The sequence below is a fragment of the Drosophila ficusphila genome, unplaced genomic scaffold, assembly GCF_018152265.1.
Source record: "Drosophila ficusphila isolate 14025-0441.05 unplaced genomic scaffold, ASM1815226v1 contig_106, whole genome shotgun sequence".
In the NCBI taxonomy this organism is placed as follows: domain Eukaryota; kingdom Metazoa; phylum Arthropoda; class Insecta; order Diptera; family Drosophilidae; genus Drosophila; species Drosophila ficusphila.
Window position 1 is genome coordinate 6,921,089 of NW_025063993.1, and position 22,224 is coordinate 6,943,312.

Genomic DNA, 22,224 nt, shown 5'->3' on the forward strand with positions numbered 1-22,224 from the left:
AAACGGACCAGCAAAGAATTTCCTAAATAATTCGAACTAAATTGCATCACCGCAGTGGTTGGAAGCCCGGATTAACAGAGGGTTGCCGGGTGTTAAAATTTAGCACGGTAGGTGCTTACATTACTCAAAAATCCTGTTTTCACTGTTTATTATTGGTCCTAACTTAAAAACAACGTCTATAATTAAAATAAACATTTTAATAGTTAAATCAAACTGGGCCTGCCACTTTGGCTCACCGACAAAAGCTGCTTGGTATTTCACCAATGGTGGCTTTTTTAGTCCCTAACCAGTACTGGCGCTGCCACACTTTCAAGACCAGCGCTACCAGACCCCGCAAAGTATATATTTTTACAAAATGGTGGCTTCTTCGCGGAGAAATTCGTAGTGGCGATTATTAACAAAAAGCACGCAATTTGGCCAGCGAATTATTGCAAATTGTTGGCGAAAACACTCGCAACGACGCTGGCTGTGGTGTGTGGATGGAAAACCCGCGGAAAAGCAACCAAAAAACGCGCACGAACCAAGTGAAAATAACTGAAAGCGAAGGCAGGCAATAAAAAAACGCAAGCAAGCAACCAAAGTGCGTGCCTGTGTGTGTGTGAGTGTGTCTGTGTGTGCTGCTCTCTGTCTGTGTGTGTGTTTCTGTACGTGAGTGTGCCTGTGTGTGTGTGCGCAAAGTGTATGCAAAAAGAAGAAGAGAAACGGAGAAGAGCATTAAAAAAAGCGTACGACGAGTTTCACGCGCCCAACAACAAAAACACAAAAAGCAGCAGCAACAAAAACAACATTACTTGGCAGTAGCAGCAATAAAAACAACGACAACAAGCAGCAGCAGTAAAACGTAAGGAAAAATCTACAACAAGTGTGCGAAAATTAATTATTACTAAGTGTGTCACTAATTTAATTTGAAATCGCAGTTGCGCAGCGTGCAAATCATTCAAATTTATGCGACGTCTCTCGGGTAAAAAAAAAAACAAAAAAATATGGAAAAAAACGGGAAAAAAGCCAGAGAAACAGTGGCGGTCCCCCCTTTAGTTTTTTAAGGGGGAGGGCGCGCAGAGAATCCAGTCTATTATGAACTTTTTGGGGTAGAACAATGCAAACACGAACGAAGGCTCAACAAATTTGCTGAAAAGGAATCGCAAGCGCAGCAGCAGCAGCAACAACAACAAAGCGAAATTCAAGCGTCAGCAGCAGAGGCAACAACAACAAAAACAGGGGCAGCAACAACCCACCACCGTTGTGTTCCCCTTTGTATTTGTTGTTGTTGTTATCGTCGGCGTCACCACCGACGCGACGCTCTTGCGGCCAGCGCACCCACCACCCCCCAAAAGGATGCTCATGCTTTTGACCCCCTTGTCCTATACTCTTCGTGCGCCCCTGTATCCGTGACCGCTCCTGCTGCTTCTTATTCAACTGCTGTTGCTGACGTTGGAAAATATGTTTTCTTGTGTCCTTTTTTGGTGGCTGATAAATAAGTATTACTTATAAGTATTACTTATTTATTGTTAATGCAAGAGTGTTCAGGCTTTCCCCGTTTTGTTGGAATTTATCCGTAGAAGCCGAACCGTATTACTAGTTACTGTCATATTTTTCTAACATAAAATCTATATAAGTCTTAACGAAGAACTTTTATTGGCAATAGAAACATAGACCATAAAAGTAAGCGCAAAAACAATTTTATGACTTCAAGTCTCCTAAGCTCGAACCATATTCTGAAAAGTTGTTGTTTTATAAATAGAAAAACAACTAAACGCTGTCTACGAAATATTTATTTGTCTATGAACAATTTTTGGTAAATTTAAATTTGAAGTAAAAACTTAAAAGGGTATTAATAATATTTAATAAATCGGATTTTTATTTACTACAGTAAAGTTCAGAAAAAAATTTTGTTTTCGATTTTATTTACCTTTAATAACCGCAAATAGCCAACGTGTAAACGTTATTAGTTCTATAAACCCCATTTTTACACGTTCTTCTAGGAAACACCGCTACTGTTGCATTGTTTTCCGAAGGAGATTCTTCCCACCCTGCTCGTTCAATTCCTATGTTTGGTTCTTTTCTTTTGCTTAATCATCTCCGTCGTCTCGGCTCTCACCTACGTCATCTCTTCGCCTTCCAGCTGTGTTTGTGCAAATTAACCAAAATATACATTTCCGGCTACTCGCTGCCCCCTCGCTGAGCAAGAACAGCAACAACAACAACAACACTATCAAGAGCAACAAAAGCAGAGCAACAGCATCGACCAAGACCGCCCACCCCTTCGCATCCAACGAGCCAGCACATCATCATCATCATTATTATCAACTGGAGTGTGGAATTCGGAGACGGGAGACCGGAGTAACTTTGCCGCCTTCAGCTGGGGAGAGGAGCTTCTTCGGGAGGAACGCCTCGACGACTATACAACCCCGACCACGGATTCATGGTGAGCCAAGACATCTGTTCGACCGGGCACACATTTAATTATAATTATTTGTTTGCTTAATTCGATACTCTGGCACGCTGGCTGGCTGGCTGGCTGACCCCCCGTCTCATGTGTCACATCCCCTGTTGTTTGTGGAAGGGTTTTCTTTTCGAGCTAATGGAGGAAACTATTTTTCAATGGGGGATCCCAAATCAATTAGACAAACTGGGGGCGTGCGCCATAATCCGATGTTATTGTTGGCCATATTCGGATTTCTCATGCTCAAGTTTTTGTCTGGTATTTATGGGATATACGATTGTTTCAGAGATAAGCCCATACTTATACCCAACTAAGCTAGATCTTTATCGCCGCTATTGTGGATTGCTAATGAGTTGCCGCCTTGTAGGGCAATTATTGTTACTTGTTTGGAGCGGAAAATGTGGACCGAGATGAATCAGTTGAGAAATTTGTGGGGGCTTGTAAAAACAAGTGTTTCTCCTAATTTTTTCAGTGGCAATAAGTAAAGGAATTTACAAAAATATTTCAATAAACTAATTGCAATACCTGTTTTGTCTGAAGTTACACGACCATCTAATAGTAATAGTTATAGTTAGGCCTCAACTAAATGGACTTTGTGCACCCATTTCTTTGTATTTTTGTGAAATATTGTGCTGGCTTAGATCAGAACTAATGAGGGATTACCTGTCATCAGATATTCTTGCTTAACTATTTCTTGCGGGGGATTTACCAATCTCGTTATCTTTTCTAATGAAGTGCCTTCCTTACCTTTAACCTGCTCTTTGCTAAGTAAAATCCCAGTTGTTTCGTTCTTCGAAAATGGAGATTGATTTCTGGGAAATTCCCAGGCAATTTGCACCGCTCAAGCTCTTATCTTTGTGCCCGAACCACCCATTTCCACATTACCATTTGCTTAGCGCGCCGCTTATCTGCACCACCAAAACCACAAGAGTGCGGAGGCGAGGCCATCTGATTAGAGACGCATTAAAAGGCTGGAGTGTTTAATTAATAAATAACGTGCTAATAATGCATTTAATAAAAAAGCAGGGCAAACGCAAACCCAAGGCGCATTAATAACACGAACATTTTAGAAATACACATTCCAAAAAAAAGAGAGATAAATTGCTGTTGAGAAATGGATGAGTTCCCTTGCGGTTTTCCTGCTCTTCTGGTTTGGTTCGGTTTTGAAATGTGTGTTGAGCTTTTTATTTTTTTGGTGTGTTACACAGTTGCTGGTCGCCTTTGATGTCGGGGTTTTGTGCGCGCTTTCATATTTTATTATTAGTCATTTGGCTTATTTATAAGGTGCCGTTAAAGTTTAACTTTTATTAATCTGTTTTGTTGCGCTTTTAATTTATAAGTGCTGCTTATCTGATTGAAAAGTCCGTCCGTCTGTCCGCGCGCACTTGACTCGAGTGTGTCGATTTATTGATGTCGATTAGAAGTAAGCGGAAGGTTTCCCCCTTTTGAACCACCCAGTTTGCCCCCCGTTTTCAGCTCTGCTGTCCATTACATAAGCGAATTAATTAGCAATGCCGACTGGGCAGCCAAGCGGCTTGATCTAAGCCATCCATCCCCTCGACTAAAGCTGCCTCAAAGTGCTTGGGAAACCTTGGCCCTAGAGGTGTGTACGTGAGATAAACTCGTGCGCTGCTAACTGGTAAATGGAAGTGTAAACATGGAGGGATTTGTTTAACTTAAAGCATTTTACTCACACAGGCAGAAACATGATATTAAATTTGTAGGGGCTATTGCTTTCGTTTAAAAATAAACTGGGAGTCTTTGCATATCAATAGGTATGATAATAGAAAAAACCCGGTTATGATATCTAGCTTAAAGGACCAATTTTAAACATGATCAGATTGCTGATGTAAAGAAATAATAACTACAATGCAAAACCACAACCATAAAGTAGCCAACAAATATTTGCTTGCTCCAAAAAAAAAGTTACTTAACATTTGCGGTTTTAATATTTGTATTTAAGTCACATATCCCCTCACGATGACATCGTTAGTCAAACACTGGCGGTGCTAAATCAATCCCAGTTACTGTTTCTGTTACGTGTTAACTCCATTTAGCGATAAGATAATTAGCACACACAAAGTGCTTATTAAAATACACAATGGCGAGCGATGTATTTGTGGCTGTATTTCAGCGTATTATTATTATTTATACTTAATTTATAAAGCGGGAAAAAAGATGAATAATTAAGCTCGTGTTAATCAGTGTAAAATCAATGAACAGGCCGAAATGGGTGAGAATATAATGCAAAAGCGTGTTAAATGGGCCCATAAATCTTTGGCGTTGTGTGTAATTCTATTAGCTGAGCGGTATAATACAGTGGCTAAGAGACAGAGACAAAGACAGAGAGGGAGAGGGAGAGAGAGAGACAGAGAGTACGGGGCACATGCAAAGAGCTCATTTACAAACATACAGCCACTCGTGCAATGGCAAACAAACAAATAACGACAGTTCCATAAACACTAGGAGAAAAAAAAAGGGACAACGACGACGACGGCGAGGACTAAAAAAAAAAGGAAAAGGCAGAAGGAAAAGAAAGGGCCAGACACTGACACCCCGCACATCCTGCAATCCTGATGGCCTGAAAAGCAGACACATCCCGACATAAGTAACACGAAACAATTTCCAAATGAAGCGCGGATAAGCCGCAAAATCCTTAAAATACTCGATAAAATTACATAAAACTAATCGCACAAGCACACGCACACACACATACACAGCAAGCCGCAGACTACAGAATTGGCTGGATACTTAGGGCGGAAAAAAGGAGGCGGAGGATGAGGGATTGGGATTGGGATGGGGATGGAGGATGAACAGGAGGTTGAGAGGAGGACGGATGAGTCGGAGGAGGACGGCGTGCAAAATGATGAAGGTATCTACACCGACAATCTGTTTAACAACTTCATGAGCAAATCCAACAAATCGTATGAAACGAAGCCGACAGCAGGCCAACAGACACGACCAAACGAACGTCGGTATTACGATTCGGTTTCGGTTTCGGATTCTGATTCGGATTCAGATTCGGTCTCGGTCTCGGATGCAGACGACCCCAGAGTTCGGATCGGTTCAGTTCGCATCGGATCGGGCCAATGAATTTGCACCTGGGGTGGACCTTGAAATTGGGTCTTATGACAGTCATAAAACAGGGAACAGGAAGGCTTATAAATGTTTCTGAACGTCTGCTTATGTCTTAAAACAATAAGTTAACATTTATAACCAATAGGTAATGTAATAAGCTCCACTTATTTATAAAGGTTTGAACTTTGGTAAAAGTAACTTAAAACCTTATAACAGAATTTATATTTACCAATTGTTGGCTTAGATCGATTTTAGTTCAGTTTAGGATCCAGATATTAGATTTGTTAAACATTTCTTGACGGTATGCGAGTAGTTTTTGTTACATGAGGTAAAAAAAACCAGCAGGAAACCTTATTTTTTTAAGATTAGATCTTTAACAGGTCCACCCTAAAGCACACAGGTTAGCAGAGGCGGCGAGTGCAGGGGCATCATTGTAGGTCGTTTATTTGGCTTTTGGAGCGTTGACTCGTCGTCGTCGGCTGTGCGATGATGATGACGACGGCGGCGGCGGCGACGACGACGACGACGACGACGATGGAGGAGACGAGGCTGCTTGAATAGATGCTCAATCGTTTGGGTTGAATGAAGAAAAGCATGTGGAGTGGAGTGGCGAGTGGAATGGAGTGAAGTGGCCTGGAGTCCGTGTCCATGTCCGTATCCGTGTGTGTGGCAGAGATTGGAGCATGAATAGGAATGCCGAGGAGGAGGAAGAGGAGGTACAAGAGGGAGAAGTAGGTGGAGTAGCAGCAGCACCAGCGTGAGTGCCACTGCGGTGGCATAATGTTCTTGTTGATGTTGAGTAATGGGCATAACAACTGTAAGCTGCCTGTCCAGACAAAAACGAGAACCAGAACGGACCTCGGGAATCGGGAACCTGAAACAAACTCGGAGCGAGTCGACGAAAAAAAAAAAAATGTCCAACAGAAGCAAACAATTCCATTACCCAAGCGAAGAAAAGAGAAATTTGTTTTATGGGCTTTTGGTTAAACGCTTCGTCTCTCTCCCATTTCCCCGCCACTTTGCCACCATCATCAGCAGCCTTTGTTTGTTTCTTTTCTGACTTCTGCAACGTCTGTTTTGACTTGTTGTGAAAATTTGGCTTTCACAACACGAATCTACGTCTACACTCATATGTGTGTGTATATACACGCACACACACAGACGAGTTGTCTCTGCAAAGTGCCTACGAACATTTAATGGGATTTCCGTACTTGACACGAACCCTTCAAATGGACAGATGCACAGGCACACACCGTTATATTCACTCAAATGATGGGTCGAATATGTACGTATGTATGTGTGCCTTCTTTATAACCCTCGGTCAAAACGCCTATGACGAACTCAATTGGCCATGCAGCATGGTTAAATTTGTGTGTGCTGTTCGTCTTGGTAATTAAATGGACTCCTCTCGAAACGCCTTAATAGAGTGGCTTTTGTTATGCCCTCGGGAATGCGGTGGAGCTGGGCAATTCCAGTTGGGTTATTTAGGTGATGTTTTTAGTGGTCCTCAATCGGTTAAATTACAGGAATTTCTCCCTGTTTATCAAGGGAGTTCAGGAATTTACAAAATACGTCTTAGTGGAAAATAACAATTCACAGAAATGGCAATAAATTTAGATGTTCATAGCGTAAATAAAACTGAAGATAAGTAATATATTAGCAATCGAATATGGGAGAGTACATTTCCATAATATAAGGAATACATAAACTTTTCAAATTATGGTATGACTAGAGATATTTTCGTTATTATACATCAACTTAAACAGAAGAAATTAATAATACAAATTTAATAATCCAACTCATACTTAAAAGAGTTATAAACCAAAATTCTAGAGTGCACTTGAGTGTGTTAATTTAAAGGTCTAAGCTGAAATGAATCATTGAATACACAAATGGGCTATAAATAAAATAAACAAAATAGCCATACACACACAGAGTTCAGGAATACAGTCGGGATCAAAGGTTCGGTTGAGTGGTTCAATTGAAAGTTCCGGTCGATTGGACAAGTTCAGAGCGATTGAACCCCACTCGAGTTGTTGTGTGGCGAGTCAATTGAAAAACTGAAGGATTCCACGTTACGTTTTCCACCCTTTTGCGACGACCGAACTGGGGACGAACTCAATCACAGCCGGGGGTCTAATTCATTTACAGCCATATCACTTAAACTTGGCCAACGCGCCGAGCGGAGCGGGGAAACTAACCTAATAATCTCTCGCTGAGAGCCCCGTGTTGATAAGGATAAAGTCTCGGGCTTTATGGCCACCCCTAATGTACAGTTGCGGCGCGGCATTGCCGCTGGCACGATGATGATGATGGCATAAGCATAAGGCATAAGGGGCTTTTTGAGTTGCCTGTCTGACGCTCTTATTAACGCCATCGCCATCGTCGTAGTTGATGCCTATTTGTCAGTCAATTAGTCAGCTTATTGGCAAGCGATGATTACAAAGAGAAAAACAAGCTAAAAGCTAAAGCTAAAGCTAAGCGGGAGAGCCAAGAGCCAAATAGCCGACAAGTCAGCCGACGACAGTCGACAGCTTTTCCATTTCAAAATTATACTCGACTCGACTCGGCGCAGTCGAAAGAGTGAGTGCGGAAGCGGGACGGCGAAAGAGGGCGAGTGAGCGAGAGCGAGAGGCACCTTTGTCGGATTTTTCCCACTTTTCCACCCCCCAAACACCCCCCTTTCTTTCCCACTAAAACACCTCCCCCTTTGGGGAGCCACTCGCGTCCGTTTAGCCGCGTGCGTACACACAATTTTCCGCTTCTCATGCTACAAATTGTTTATTGAATTTCCTCTTTCTGCGGCCGTTGTCGATGTTGTTGGTTGTTACACTCGGAACAACACTTGGCACACTTTTCAACAACCTATTTTAATATTGTTACCCGAAATTATAATCAAAAACAATTCCAAATATGAACATATGTATTGGGAAACACATTTTGTAATTATAATGTTCCGATTTGCTATCTAATTAACTAAATTCAATTTGTTCCTTGGCCTTCAAAGTGTGTCATAAAAGAAAACATCTGGTAATAAAATAAAACTATGTATTTTGCTCCGTGTGATTTAGCTGTTGCTGCCGTTGGCCTTCCAAGTTTTTATTTCCATTTACATTTCCCGCTTTGTTTTCGTTTATGTTTATGGGCTGTTTAGAAAACAATTCCCAGCCACAGATAGGGGGCGAGTTGAAGTTGTTAATCCAGTGTAACTTTATAATATGCGATGACATTAATTGAGCGAAGACGGACGCGCCAGTTGAGACTGACAGCATTATTGGCCTTAAATTTGCACGCAGGGGGGAATCAAGAGAAGGAGCCAAGCCAAGCCAAGCCAAGTCGAGTCGAGCCAAGCCAATCCGAGAAGTTGTAGCCAAACCGACATTGCTGCTGACTCACAGAATGGAGAGCCAAGTACTCGAGAACGTCACGTAGTCAATGTACAGACTACCGACGACCGACTACCGACTACAGACTGCAGACTCTACCCAGTTGGTGGTGCCGTCTCTTTCAGCCATCTCTTTTGAGTATGCCCCTCTCTCTTTCACCGGACTGTGCCATAATTTGTGGTCTTTTACAGGGGGAGAAGGGGGGGGAATCGGGAACGGGAACGGGAACGGGAACGGGAACGAGAACGGGAAGGGGAACTGGAACGGGAACGGGAACGGGAACAGGAACAGGAAGGAAAGACAGGGAGTGGCGAACACAAGGAGGACTGGCAGGCAGCAGGCACTTTTCGGTGGTGGCAAATGTGTTTGGGCTCGAGCCTTTCGTTTTGTCTTTTCAGATTTTATGGCTTTGTGCGTTTACAACGTCGCTTTTTGTAGTACATTTGTTTTATAACAGCCGCCGCAGAATAGAGCGGAGCAGTAGAGCCCACAGCCCGAAAGGAACAGCTTAGCACATTGCCAGCAGTTATTACACAATTTTTCCCCAAGCGCCAGCCAACCAACCAGCAGCCCAAAGGCAATGCACAGTGGAAAATATATACGTAGTAATAAATCAAGGGTGTATCATTTTGGGCAGGGATTAAATCGATCATATTACGGGGTGATTGGAACTACAACCCTCGTTTTTAGTTATGGTTGGATAAATTGAGGAAGTAATTTGAAAAGCAAATTGAACTGAAAGCATTCTGAATATTTTCATAAATTATGTTTGTTTTGTGGGAAATTAAAAGTAGAAATAGGTGTTCGATATTACCAAATTAGAATTATTATTTCTTTTGAACTAAAAACAAGTCAGTTGAACTTTAAACTTTGAAATGATATGTGATATGATTGAAATGATTACTTTTCTATTTTTTTTTATTTTAACGAGAATGTAGATATGTAATGATACTATTAATGTTTTTTTTATGTGTAGAAGCCCGGGTGCAACAGCAGCAACCCACTGACAATGCTCGGCATGTGGGGATCGGGGATTCAGTTGGTCGCGTGCCCTGCGCCCTGGTGGCCACCGCCACCTTGTGTGTGTTTATATGAAATTTTTCCACTCACGACTCCCCCATAAAAAAGTTTGCTGCCAGTTAAACCAACCAGCCAAGCAGTCAAAACCCAACCAGGCCAACAGGGCCAGGCCAAAGCCAAAGCCAAAGCAAGTAACCTGGTCGTCGGCTCCGCTGTGCTGCGGTGTGGTGTGGTTTGGAATGGAGTGGTGAGGTGAGGAATGGTATGGTGTGCCATGGTGTTGCTGCTGATGTCGTTGATAAGTGTTGGCCCCAAACGCAGACCGTTCGATGCACAGTGGAGCAGAGTGCTTAGAAACCTCATTTTCGTTGCATTTTAAGATTCATTTCTAGAATACAGATTTAATATTAAAAGTGCTTACATGTATGGTTTTTATTTTTCATGAATTTCACCAATTCTGCTTCTTATTTACTCATTAAATAATTGTAAACACCTTTGTTGGTTTATAAGGCTTTGTTGGTGATGAGGAAATAAGTAGAACCGTACTGATACCGAAAAGCAATCCATTGATATCTCGGCTTTTACGCTGGGCAAACAATTATTCATAGGTAAACATTCATGGGCATATTTTTTCGCTGGCAATCAAACAAAAGACAGCAGAAACAATCGCACCACTCGTACAATATATTGTATGTATATTCCTCCCTCTTGTGACGTTCATGAATATTTCATTTGTGTGCCTGTGCCGAGGGGGATTACCGAATCGAATCGATGTGACCACGGTGCAACCCCGGGTCCAGGTCCTCCACACCCAGGCGCGTTTGTCGTCCCTCCTCCGGGTCCACCTTCTCCTCCGTCGGGATCGTGGTGTGGAACCCTCCTCTGCGACCCGCTTTTACCCCTAGTCGTCAGTCATTTAGGCGGCGTGTCGTGCCTTATTGAGTGTAAATCTGTCGACAATGCGCACATACACCATACATACACCTCTATATAATGCAGATATACATACATACGTGTATATGTGTATATGTATCTGTTTTATTTTTTTGGTGCCTGCCCGTGCTGATCCGGTCGGTCGGTCGTCGTCGCTCCCGTAGCTGTCGCTGCATTTAATTAATTGATTTTAATTGCCATAATTTGTGTGCCGCTGCCACACAACCGCAACACCGCCGGCATTCCTGATGTGAGCAGACGGCAGCCAGGCAGCCAGGCAGGCAGGCAGTCAGGCAACGCACCGTGTGTTCGTCTGTCCATCCGTCCGATTGTCCCCTCAGTTTGCCTGTCATTGTGCATTGCCAATGATATTGATTCATAAGCAAATTTAATGATAATTCCACTTGGTGGGGTTGACATGGTGGCATCGGTTGGGTGTAAGGGGTATGCATGGGATGGTTTGGGCAGCCGAGGAGGCTTACTTAACCGCCTCGTTACAGTTATTCGCGGACTTACTTGAGCGGAAAATCTGTTTACAGCTGCACGCACACTCGAGACGAGAGAGACAGCGCCAGACGGAAGGCGAAGAAACAAAAAACCAGCCACTGATGCCAGCAAAAAATTGAATTGAGTGAAAAAACTGGAAAGAAGTGCTAAGTGGGTAAACGAAGTGGGGAATACCCAGGGCTCTGGGTTGGCTTTAAGGCACTTATCCAAGATTTAAATAGCCGTAGAAGATACGAATTATTTAAAGGCCTTCATTAGTATTTATTAGCAAGTTTTAGATAAGCTAAGAACTTAAGAATAGTAGCTTGTGTTTGTCACTAATTGGAATTATAAAATCCCTTGATTAAAGGGTATAATGAGAAAGTGACAGAGACCAACGCAAACTAAACCCATGCATAAGCGCATTGAAAGCAAAACCATTCGACTGTCAGTGGCACAGTCCATTCCTCAATCCCGCAATCCCCCGATCCACGCAATCGACGCCATCCACGGATTCCCTCGGGGTCTGTACGTGGCGGACGCATTAACATATGCAGGCGATTAAGTGGCAGAGAGCTCAATCGTCCGACATCGTAAACCCCTAATTTCCCGGTACCGTCGGCCGTGTCCCCCAACCACTCCCTCCTCTCCTCTCCACTCCTCTCATCGCCACTCCATCGTTCGCACATTACACGGCATTATTTTTTATGGATTATTTATTTATGCATGTTGATATGAACTTCATCGCTTTATTGAAAACGCCTTTTACCCCCCGAACCACCGAACCACCAGCCAACAGTCCCAGTTGCCGTGCATTCTCTCAGTTTGAATCCTGGTTTTTTTGGCTAACGAATTTTCTCTGTGTGCTTGGATCTATTTGCAGTTGAATTTTCATATCGTAGAGGGCATAAAAAGGCTTAACACTGGACCGGAAGCGTGTTTTTAAAGGGTGATGGCGGCCTCCACTCAAGGAGAAATTCGAGTGGGTCCCGGCCACCAGGTAAACGATGTCTATGTACGTACATAACTCTCACAAATCAGAAATTCAGCTCACGGTAACAAAACAAAAAAAAAAAAAAAACAAAAAACAAAGAACTACAAAATTTAACAATTATGCAAAACGAAAATATAGCCCGTTTTTTCCTTTGTTTATTGCAAAAGTTGTAATTTATAATCCTTTGTTCTTCCTCTTTGGATGTCTTGAACAAAAAACCTTTCTCAAACTTATTTTGCTGGTAGCCTTTGTGGGAACGGAAAGTAATTAAGAAATTAAAGGTCCTGTTTCCGTTTCCGATTTCAAACGACATTTTCATGTTACTCACTAAATGGGATTATGTTTTGTTTTCCCCAAACTTAAATACCCCTTTTGGGAAACTGGATCTTTAACATTTTATATTCCACTTTTCATATGCGCTTCAGTACGTAAAGTACCAAATAAAGTAAAATCTAATTACTTTAATCAATTGAATAGTTAGTTCCTTTGTTCTTCACTTTTGTATAATTATATATGCAACCCGAACTAATCACTTATCTCATTGAATTCTATCGTTCTCGTCTAAAAGGCTACAGCAACGCAAATTTCTTTAGCTATTTCGGTTACTCATAGCATAACCTTTCCAAAAGTTTCCCTGTATATAACGCCTAATCCCTGTAAATAATTTGTAGTTCTAGCGTTTATGCAATTGGCTATTAATAGTTCGAATCCTCGACAAGTAGATGTTGACCCAGTCCCAGATCCAGATCCCAAGAACCCACTTCCTTGTTCCTTTTCCCACAAAAAATCTGTTCGAGGAAATCCGTAGCACACATTATACATTATTCATCCATAATCATGCATTAGACCTAAGTTTGTGTATCATCTCGTGGGTGCTGGTAATCCCCCCGGATTGCCGGCACTAGCTGTCTTGCCTGTGGTGTGCTGTAGTGTGCGTGGTGTGCTGTGCTGTGCTGTGCTCTGGTGTGGTGTGGTGCGGTTGTGTGTCGACTAACCCATCAATCGTTCTCCTGGAGTTTTTGAACTAATCCCAAAACTTTTCGTTTGTCTCCTATGACGACTGAAGGCAAAACTGCCCGATTATAATCCAATCTCAAGCTTCCCCATCGACAAGGAAACCGATGAACGTGAACTAGAGGAATCAAGATGGAGTCCAGGCGTTGTGGCCGATGGCGACTTGTTAATGTTCTTGCGTGCGGCTCGCTCGATGGCTGCATTTCAAGGAATGTGTGATGGCGGACTAGAAGACGGTTGTTTGGCTGCCAGTCGCGACGACACCACAATAAACGCACTCGACGTGGTATGATGATATCCTTATACGAATCCCAAACATACTTCTAATCTATATTCTATAACTTTTAGCTCCACGATTCTGGCTACGATCCAGGCAAAGCTCTACAAGCGCTCGTAAAGTGCCCCGTTTCGAAGGGCATCGACAAGAAGTGGACCGAGGACGAAACAAAGAAGTTCATCAAGGGTCTGCGTCAGTTCGGCAAGAACTTCTTCCGCATCCATAAGGACCTGCTGCCGCACAAGGACACGCCGGAGCTGGTCGAGTTCTACTATCTGTGGAAGAAGACGCCCGGCGCGAACAACAATCGGCCGCACAGGCGCCGCCGACAGAGCGCCCTGCGCCGCAACCGTGTCACGCGGGCGAACAACAGCAGCAGCAGCAATACACCTCCCAAGAAGGAGGACACGCCAGAACCACAAACTGCGACGACGGCGACGGCGGCGGCAACCGCGGCGTCCGAGACGGCGAGTCGATCCTCGCCCGCTGTCTCCAAGGAGGAGAACAGCTCGCTCACCGAGGACGACGCCAGCGAGTGCGACAGTGATTCGAGTCTGACCCACAAAAGGGATGAATCACCCTCAAGGATGAGGACGCGAAATAAGCAACAGAACAACAATAACAACAACAACAGCAGCAGCACCACCACCAGCAGCAGTAGCAGCAGCAGCAGCAACAATAACAACAACAACAACTCGGCCGGAAACAACGGTGGTGCGAACGCCACCTCAATAAGCAGCGGTTCAACTGGCGGCGGGGAGCCGCTGGCGGCAATAACTCGTCCAAGGATCAGTCATCAGCCAACGCCGTGGCTAATGGAAAGCGGCCCAAGCGAGGCTCCGAAACACCGGACGTTGCCGGCGGAGCCTCGGTCGACAGTCCCAAGACGCCGACGAAGGCCGTGGCCGAGAGTTCGGCCAACAAGCGCAAGGGTGGCAAGCAGGATACGCCCAACAAGAAGAAGCGAACGGAGCAGGAGGCCAGCGAGCCGACGAGTGCCCAGGAGGAGAATGCCAGTGTCAAGGAGAAGCGCAAGCGGCCGGACAGTCCGGTGGAGAGCATGAACTCGGACAGCAGGCCCGACTCCGTGCTCGACGATGGCGAGTCCAATACGACGGACACCACCACCGCCGAGCAGCAGTCCACCAAGGACAGCAAGGAGACGGTCAGCTGCAAGGAGGAGCGCGAAATGGCCACCAACGATCTGGAGGCCAAGGTCGAGGAGAAGGCCCTCGGCATCAAGGCAGAGGCTCTGGCGGAGGACAGCAAGGACAGCGCCATCAAGAACATGGACGAGGAGACGAACATCCAGGCGCCGAGCAGCGTGGAGACGAGTTCGGTGGATCCCAATGCCGCCATTGTTCCCATTGCGCCACCGATTACCATGAAAGTGCCCACAATTGCCACGGTGGAGGCGCTCAATGCGTCCGTGGAGCGCAAGGAGGCCATCGAGAAGATGGAGTCGTGCGACAGCGACCCCGAGATGCTCAAGAAGCTGGCCACCATCAAGCAGGAGGTTTCGCCACAGCAGCAGCAGCAGCAACAGCAGCAGCAGCAGCTCTTGCAGCAGCAAACGCAACAGCAGCTGCAGCAGCAACTCGCCCCCGTTGGCATTCAGCCACCGCCAGTGTGCCCGCCCTCGGAATCGGTGTACATCAAGAAGGAGCCCATGGAGGACTCGATGGACGCCACCTGCAACCAGAACAGCAACGAGCCGCAGGACCTGAAGGTGAAGATCGAGATCAAGAACGAGGATGCCCTCAAGCACAGTGCGGGCGGCTTGCCGCCCAGTGGTCCCGGTGCTCCGCCTTCGGCACTGCATCCGCTCTCGGGAGCTCCGGTCGAAAGTGGCCAGCCAGAGCCGTTGCACCTGCAGCACATGCCGCATGGTCCGCTGCCCACGCAACCGCCACCTGGCTACCTAATCGACGGGCAGCTGAAGTATGGACCTCCGGGACAAGGTGTTCCACCGCAGCCACCTCAACTGCACAGCGATGCGGCGGGCGGAGGCAGCGGAGCACCGCCAGGAGCGCCGACAACGCCGCAAAAGTATCCGCCCGAGATGGAGATGAAGTTCGCGCCCCAGGATCTCAAGTATCCACCGCCGCCGCCATTGGATGCACTCAAGTACAGCCAGGAGATGCAGGCGGCGGCGGCTGCAGCGGCTGCTGCCGGCAAGTACGACATGAAGTACATGATGGAGCAGCAGGGCAAGTATCCCGTGGAGTTGTCCGCTGCCCACCAGCCGCCTAGCAAGCCGGGCTACCAGGATTCCCTGAAGATACCCGATGTCAAGCCCGGTTTCGGTCACCTGCCGCACAACGTTGGCTCTCCGCTGGACGTCGCCCACAAGTACGGGCCACCGCCCACGTCGCAGGAGTCGCAGCAACAACAGCAGCCGCAGCCACCGGCGCATCAGGTGCCGCCGGGAGCCACTCCGCCGCCGGGAATTGCCATGCCCAAGCCGCACTACCAGCACGACGTGCAGACGCCGCCGCTGGGAAGGCCGTTCGAGCCATCCGGCCTGATGCTCAAGTACGGCGATCCGCTGGCGGCCAAGTACGGTCCGCCGCAGGACCTGAAGTACCCGATGCCGCCGGTCTCACAGGCCGGAGGACCCGCGGACGTGAAGCCCTACGGCGGCGAGAATCTGATCAAGTCCTCGCCGTACGGACCGCCGCCGGAGAGTCCGATCGACGCCTCGGCGCGTTCGACGCCCGGCCAGGATAGCCAGGGCAGCAACAGCAACTCGCAGCCGCCGTCGATGCCGCCGCAGCCGCAGCAGTTCCAGTCGCCGCATCCCTCGCCGCACATGCCTTCGCCGGCCGGCGGTGGCCTGCCACCCGGGATGCATCCGCAAAATCTCATCCACGGCCCGCCACCAACGTCAGCGGCCGGCAGTGGTGGTCCCCAGCCGCCGCCGCCGCCCACTTCGCTGCACCAGCCGACGCCGACGGCTCCGGGTCCGGGTCCACCGAGCCTGCAACACGGCCTGCATCCCGGTCACCAGCATCCGCAGCTCTCGGTGGCGTCGTCGCTGCCGCCCAGCTCCATTGGCATCCCGCCGACGCTGTCCACCATGGCGCCCACGCACATGCACCCGCATCTCCATCCGCATGCGCATCTGCAGGGACTCCATCGGCCGCACGACCTGCCGCCCAGCATGCATCCACATGCGCCCATGCCGCTCTCGCTGCAGGGACATCCGCAGCATGGTCACGGCCTGCCGCCGTCGCACGCTCCCCAACAACAGCAGCAGTCGCAGCAGCAGCAGCAGCAACAACAGCCGCCCGGCGGACCAGCGGGCACGGTGCGGACGCCATCACCTGCCCAGCAGCCGCCGAGATCCATGCACGATTCGCAGTCGTCTCGCGACCCGCCGCCCAGTTCGCAGCCCTCGACCACGATGGCGGGATCGAGTGGACCACCGGGTGGACCGCCGCCGCAACAGTCGCCGCATGCGCACCGCACATCGCCGCTGCCTGGTCTCGCCGGCAGTGGTCCGCCGCCGCCGGGATTGATCGGGCATCCGATGGCCATACACCCGCATCTGGCGCACCTGCCACCCGGCCATCCGGCCCACGCAGCGCTGGCCCATCCGGGACACCATCTGCTGTCGCACTCGATAGCGGGCCTGGGACCCGGCGGTGGACCCATCGCCCTGCTGGCCGGACCAGGCGGACTCGGGGGCATCCCGGAGTCCGCTCTCAGTCGCCGCACCCCGCCCTCTCACCTGCCACACTCGCACGCCTCGTCGGCTCCGCTGACGCCGCACTCGGTGGCCAGCATGACGTCCACCAGCATGTCGCTGACCACCAGCACGGTGCCATCGTCCGCCTTTAGCCGCGCTAGTCCCAGCGTGCAGATCTCGAGTGGCGGCGGTGGCGGAGGCGGAGGAGCAGGAGCAGGAGGTCCGTCGGGCCCCGGAAGCGTTGGACCCGGCGGGCTGCCCAACTCCTCGGCCGCGGCGGCGGCAGCTGCAGCAGCGGCTGCTCATCGAGCGGCCTCGCCGGCGTCCAGTGTCAGCAGCCTGAGTCGCCAGAGTCCGTTGCATCCGGTGCCACAGTCCCCGCTCAGCCATCATCCCTCGTCGTCGGCGCTGTCCGCCGCAGCAGCCGCCGTGGCGGAAAGGGATCGGCATGCGCTGATGCGCCAGCAGTCGCCGCACATGACACCGCCGCCGGTGTCGAACGCCTCGCTGATGGCCAGTCCGCTGAGCAAGATGTACGCCCCTCAGCCGGGACAGCGGGGCTTGGGGACGTCGCCGCCACCGCACTTGCGGCCGGGAGCCTCGCCGCCGGTCATCCGACACCCGCAGATGCCGCTGCCGCTGCCACTGATTGCACCGGGTGGGGGACTGCCGCAAATCGGAGTGCATCCGGGGCAGTCGCCGTACCCGCACCCGCTGCTGCATCCCTCGGTCTTCTACTCGCCGCACCACCATCCCTTCAACTCGCCCTACGGCTATGCGCCTTACGGTCCCGGATTCCCGGCCTACATGAAGCCACCGCCGCAGCCGGGACAACTGGATCCCGCTGCCGTGATGGCGGCCCATCATGCCGGCTTGCAGGGACCACCGCCCCAGCAGATGCGTCAGGATGAACAGAATGCAGCGGCGGCCGCAGCAGCAGCAGCTGCAGCTGAAAAGCAACACCAAGCTGCCGCAGCAGCAGCAGCTCAGCAGCACAAGGCGCCGCAGCAGCCGCAGCCCGGCGGAATGCCGCCCAACAAGCCGCCGACGCCAAAGACGCCGCAGGGACCGGGTGGCGGGATGCCGCCGGGCATGGGCGGACCGGGAACACCGACGGGACTGCCGCCGGGTGCCTATCCCGGAAGCCATATGCCCGGATATCCGCCTGGACCGCCGCACGGATCACCCTTTGCGCCGCAAGACGGTCAGCCCCATGGCCTGAAGCCAACTTCGCACATGGACGCCCTGCGAGCGCACGCACACTCGGCCAATTCGGCGGGATTGGGCGGAGGACATCATCCCACGGAGCCATGTAAGACTTATGATATAAAACTACTTCTTGATCTAATATAAAATCGTTTCTCTTTCAAGTACCCATTGATATTGAGCCGGATCCGGAGCCGGAGATTCCCAGTCCCACGCACAATATACCACGTGGTCCCAGTCCCGAGGCGAAACCGGACGACACCGAATGCCATCGCTCTCAGTCTGCCATGTAAGTATCTTAACAGCTAGAATTACAATTTAAATTGTTGACTAATTAAATAAAATATTTGCTGACCAACAGATTTGTGCGCCACATCGATCGAGGAGATTACAATTCGTGCACGAGAACGGATTTGATCTTCAAGCCAGTGGCCGACTCGAAGTTGGCTCGCAAGCGTGAAGAGCGCGATCGCAAGCTGGCCGAGAAGGAGCGCGAGCGCCGTCAGGTGAGTTAAGCTAACATCCAAACCTAACTGAAAATTTAATTAGATTGTCTATCCTTTACAGCAGCAACAGCAACAGCAGCAGCAGCAGCAACAACAGCAAGCGGCAGCAGCGCAACAAGCGGCGCAACAGGCCAAGATGAAGGCGGAACTGAAGCCTCCGTATGCAGATACTCCGGCTCTTCGGCAATTGTCCGAGTATGCTCGTCCTCACGTCGCCTTCAGGTGAGTTTCGCGGGGTTGAAGGAACCACTCGCCCCTGGAATCGTTCGTCTGGTGTTAGGATTCAGTTCATTTTGCCTCTGTCGTTTAGCTATTCCTGATTTAAGCTCCATGCAGGAGTCCAACGAGTCGCGTTTGTTGATTGTAATTCTTTCCATTCAATTCAATTTCAGTCCTGTTGAGCAGATGGTGCCATATCATCATCCAATGGGCCCCATGTACAGAGAGAGGTACAGTACCAAAGCCTGCCAAGCCCCCAGTTCCATGCGAAAGTCATGTCACATATCCAAACACACAACCATTAACCCGCTCACGCCCCATTGATTTCACACACATCTCATCAAAATTCAATTCACATCATTTCCCTTTTCCTCATTTTATAAAGTGCATTTCGGGATCTTTTGATTAACCTAAAAAATTCTAATCCAATAATATAAAAAAAAGAATTATATAAAAAGAATTAAAAAAAAAAGAATTATAAAAAAAAAGAATTATATAAAAAAGAATTATATATTCTTATGACAAAAATCATCTGTAATTGTTACGATTCTTAAACATTTATAATAAATACTAAAATATATTTAATAACCCCGTAGTTATTTGCCCATGTCTAAAAATAATTCATTCCATGGAATAGGAAAAACAATCACTTGGAACTTATCACTTTACGTTCTTAATTAATTAAATATATCAAAAGTATTCCGAAACGCACTAACAACTCCATAACCCAAACCATTTGCCAAACCCAAAAGCATTTGGAATCGCACCAACATTTCCCCCGCTTATTCCCCGCCAGCTTCTTAAAATTCGGAATAACTTTTTATGCGCACGTCGAAAATTTTGCTTGAGCTTATTATCATTTGCAATTTTGCCCAACCCCAGCCAAAAAACACATTTCCCTGCTGCCAGCCTTTAAACCTGGTGATCGTAAATAATATTTTCTATTTGTAGGGAACTGGAGGAGATCAAGAACGCACAAGCTGCTGCGGCGAGTCAATCCCGACTAGATCCGCACTGGATGGAGTACTATAGACGGTCCGTAAAAGTTTTTTTTATTTTCGATAATAAGACACGAAATTAATTGTTTAGATCTTTTTCCAACAGCGGCATCCATCCCTCGCAATTCCCACTGTATGCGAATCCCGCGATATCGCAGATGGAGAGGGAGCGTCTGGGCATTCCACCTCCGCACCATGTGGGGTTGGACCCGGGCGAGCACATGGTGCGTATGGTAGGCTACACTTCTTTTTTACTCCACTCGACTCATATTCACAAAATCAATCGTATTTGGAACGTCAAGCGATCGAATGAACCGCCAAACCGAACCAATCACTTTGTCCACTTGTCAGCTCACCTGTTAACCAGTCCAGTACCCGCATAAAAAATTAAAATACACCCAAGCACGTGTCCCGTCATGCTGTTCATGTTCTGTGCTAACCATTATTTGCCATGCCATGCTTTTGTCCCACCAAATGGGGCACCTAACCAAACCAAAAAACCAAATCGAATCAAATCGACATTTGTCGCCAGCCATCTAACCCGCATTACGCATCGTTACATAAAACTCTGTTTTAATCTCTTCTATTGGCGCGATATCGCCCACGCAGCACTGGCTCTTTTGAAACTTTCTACGATATTCAATAATTTTCAGATACGATTGACGAGAGAATATCATGCACACTCTCATACTCATTTACATTTGCCTTTGCATCCACAGCCGCAACCACCGGAGGCCGGTTTCCAACTGCCACGTGAGTTTGTATAGCCCTTGAGGTTTTCGCCAATACTTTTTGGCTCGTCCCTACGAACATCAATATAACTAATATATTTCTTTTCTCCTTTTCTCCGTTTGGATTTTTAGCGAATGTTGGCCAGTATCCGCGGCCAAATATGCTTATACCTAGGGAGCCGCACTCGGATGTCCTGCTGCGCATGTCCTATGCCGACCAACTACAGGTTTCCCAATTCCCCAACCCACATCCTAACTCATTAATTACATATATACAGTATTTACAGGCCGCCGAGTTCCAGCGACAGTCCCTGCATGATCAGTACTTTAGGTGAGTCCGGTTAGGAGCAGGAAAATATATTGTGAGGGTGTCTTGGAAATCTATTTTATATATTTTGAAAAGTTACTAAAATCGAACTATACAATCTGTGCAATGAAAAGTAGAAGTATAATATTTTAAATGTTATATAAATGGATTTCTGAGACATCTTAAGAACGATAAGTACCAATATTATATTAAGGATCATAATGTGTTTTGTTAATATGATTGGAAATCCAAGAAAATTGTAAATTGGATAAGTGTTATGTTGAAGGATCTCTGATCTGTGTTTCTTCAAAATTGAAGCTAGGCTCATTCACTTCATTTGTAGTTATATATTCCATCGTTATTTATTGTTTATGTTGCACTCTTGTTTCTGTTTCCGTTTCCGTTTGATCATCGCCCGCTCTTTCTCATCCCCACAGACAACGGCCCAGATAAGTGGACAGATAGCAATTGTAGAGAGCAAGCAACTGAACAAAGACAATACTCGGGCCGCGGCCGTGAGGAACTGCTTTGTGTGATTTTTGTGTTCAAGCGTTTACATTTTGTTTTCCACACATCCGACCCCCACATATACTCACCACAAATCCAATCATCAACATCATCAGCAGAGACGACGTCATGGCTCAAGAATCCAGAAAACCAGAAACCAGAAAAACCAAGCGACTCTAAGTTGCGCAACGCCTTGTCACGTTTTTATGTAAAAAGTTAGTAAGCCCCTCTTGATTTTTACTCATCCTTATGGCTTTAACTCATCTTAATGTTTAACTCATGATTTGATTGTGCTCGATCTAATAAGAATGTTTTGCTGAATAGGAATCAGCTGCGTTAATCGGAAGTGGATCGTGGATCGCTCCAGCTGCACACACCACACTTCACACTAGACACAATTACTGACCAAGGCATCCAGAATCAAAAAG

General features: G+C 47.6%; 1 protein-coding gene across 1 annotated transcript; it reads left to right on the forward strand.

The window, feature by feature from the left end:
• The first annotated feature begins 325 nt into the window (after nucleotides 1-325).
• Nucleotides 326-22,187, forward strand: LOC108088992 (arginine-glutamic acid dipeptide repeats protein). Its single transcript, XM_043208361.1, is given in 16 exon segments — nucleotides 326-841; nucleotides 2,123-2,425; nucleotides 12,230-12,361; nucleotides 13,407-13,640; nucleotides 13,703-14,386; nucleotides 14,389-18,634; nucleotides 18,694-18,817; nucleotides 18,890-19,034; nucleotides 19,096-19,256; nucleotides 19,427-19,483; nucleotides 20,205-20,288; nucleotides 20,358-20,475; nucleotides 20,905-21,004; nucleotides 21,115-21,209; nucleotides 21,261-21,313; nucleotides 22,121-22,187. Coding segments are annotated over 14 exon segments (6,180 nt in total). The 5' UTR covers nucleotides 326-841; nucleotides 2,123-2,425; nucleotides 12,230-12,298; the 3' UTR covers nucleotides 22,137-22,187.
• The last annotated feature ends 37 nt before the right edge of the window (nucleotides 22,188-22,224 follow it).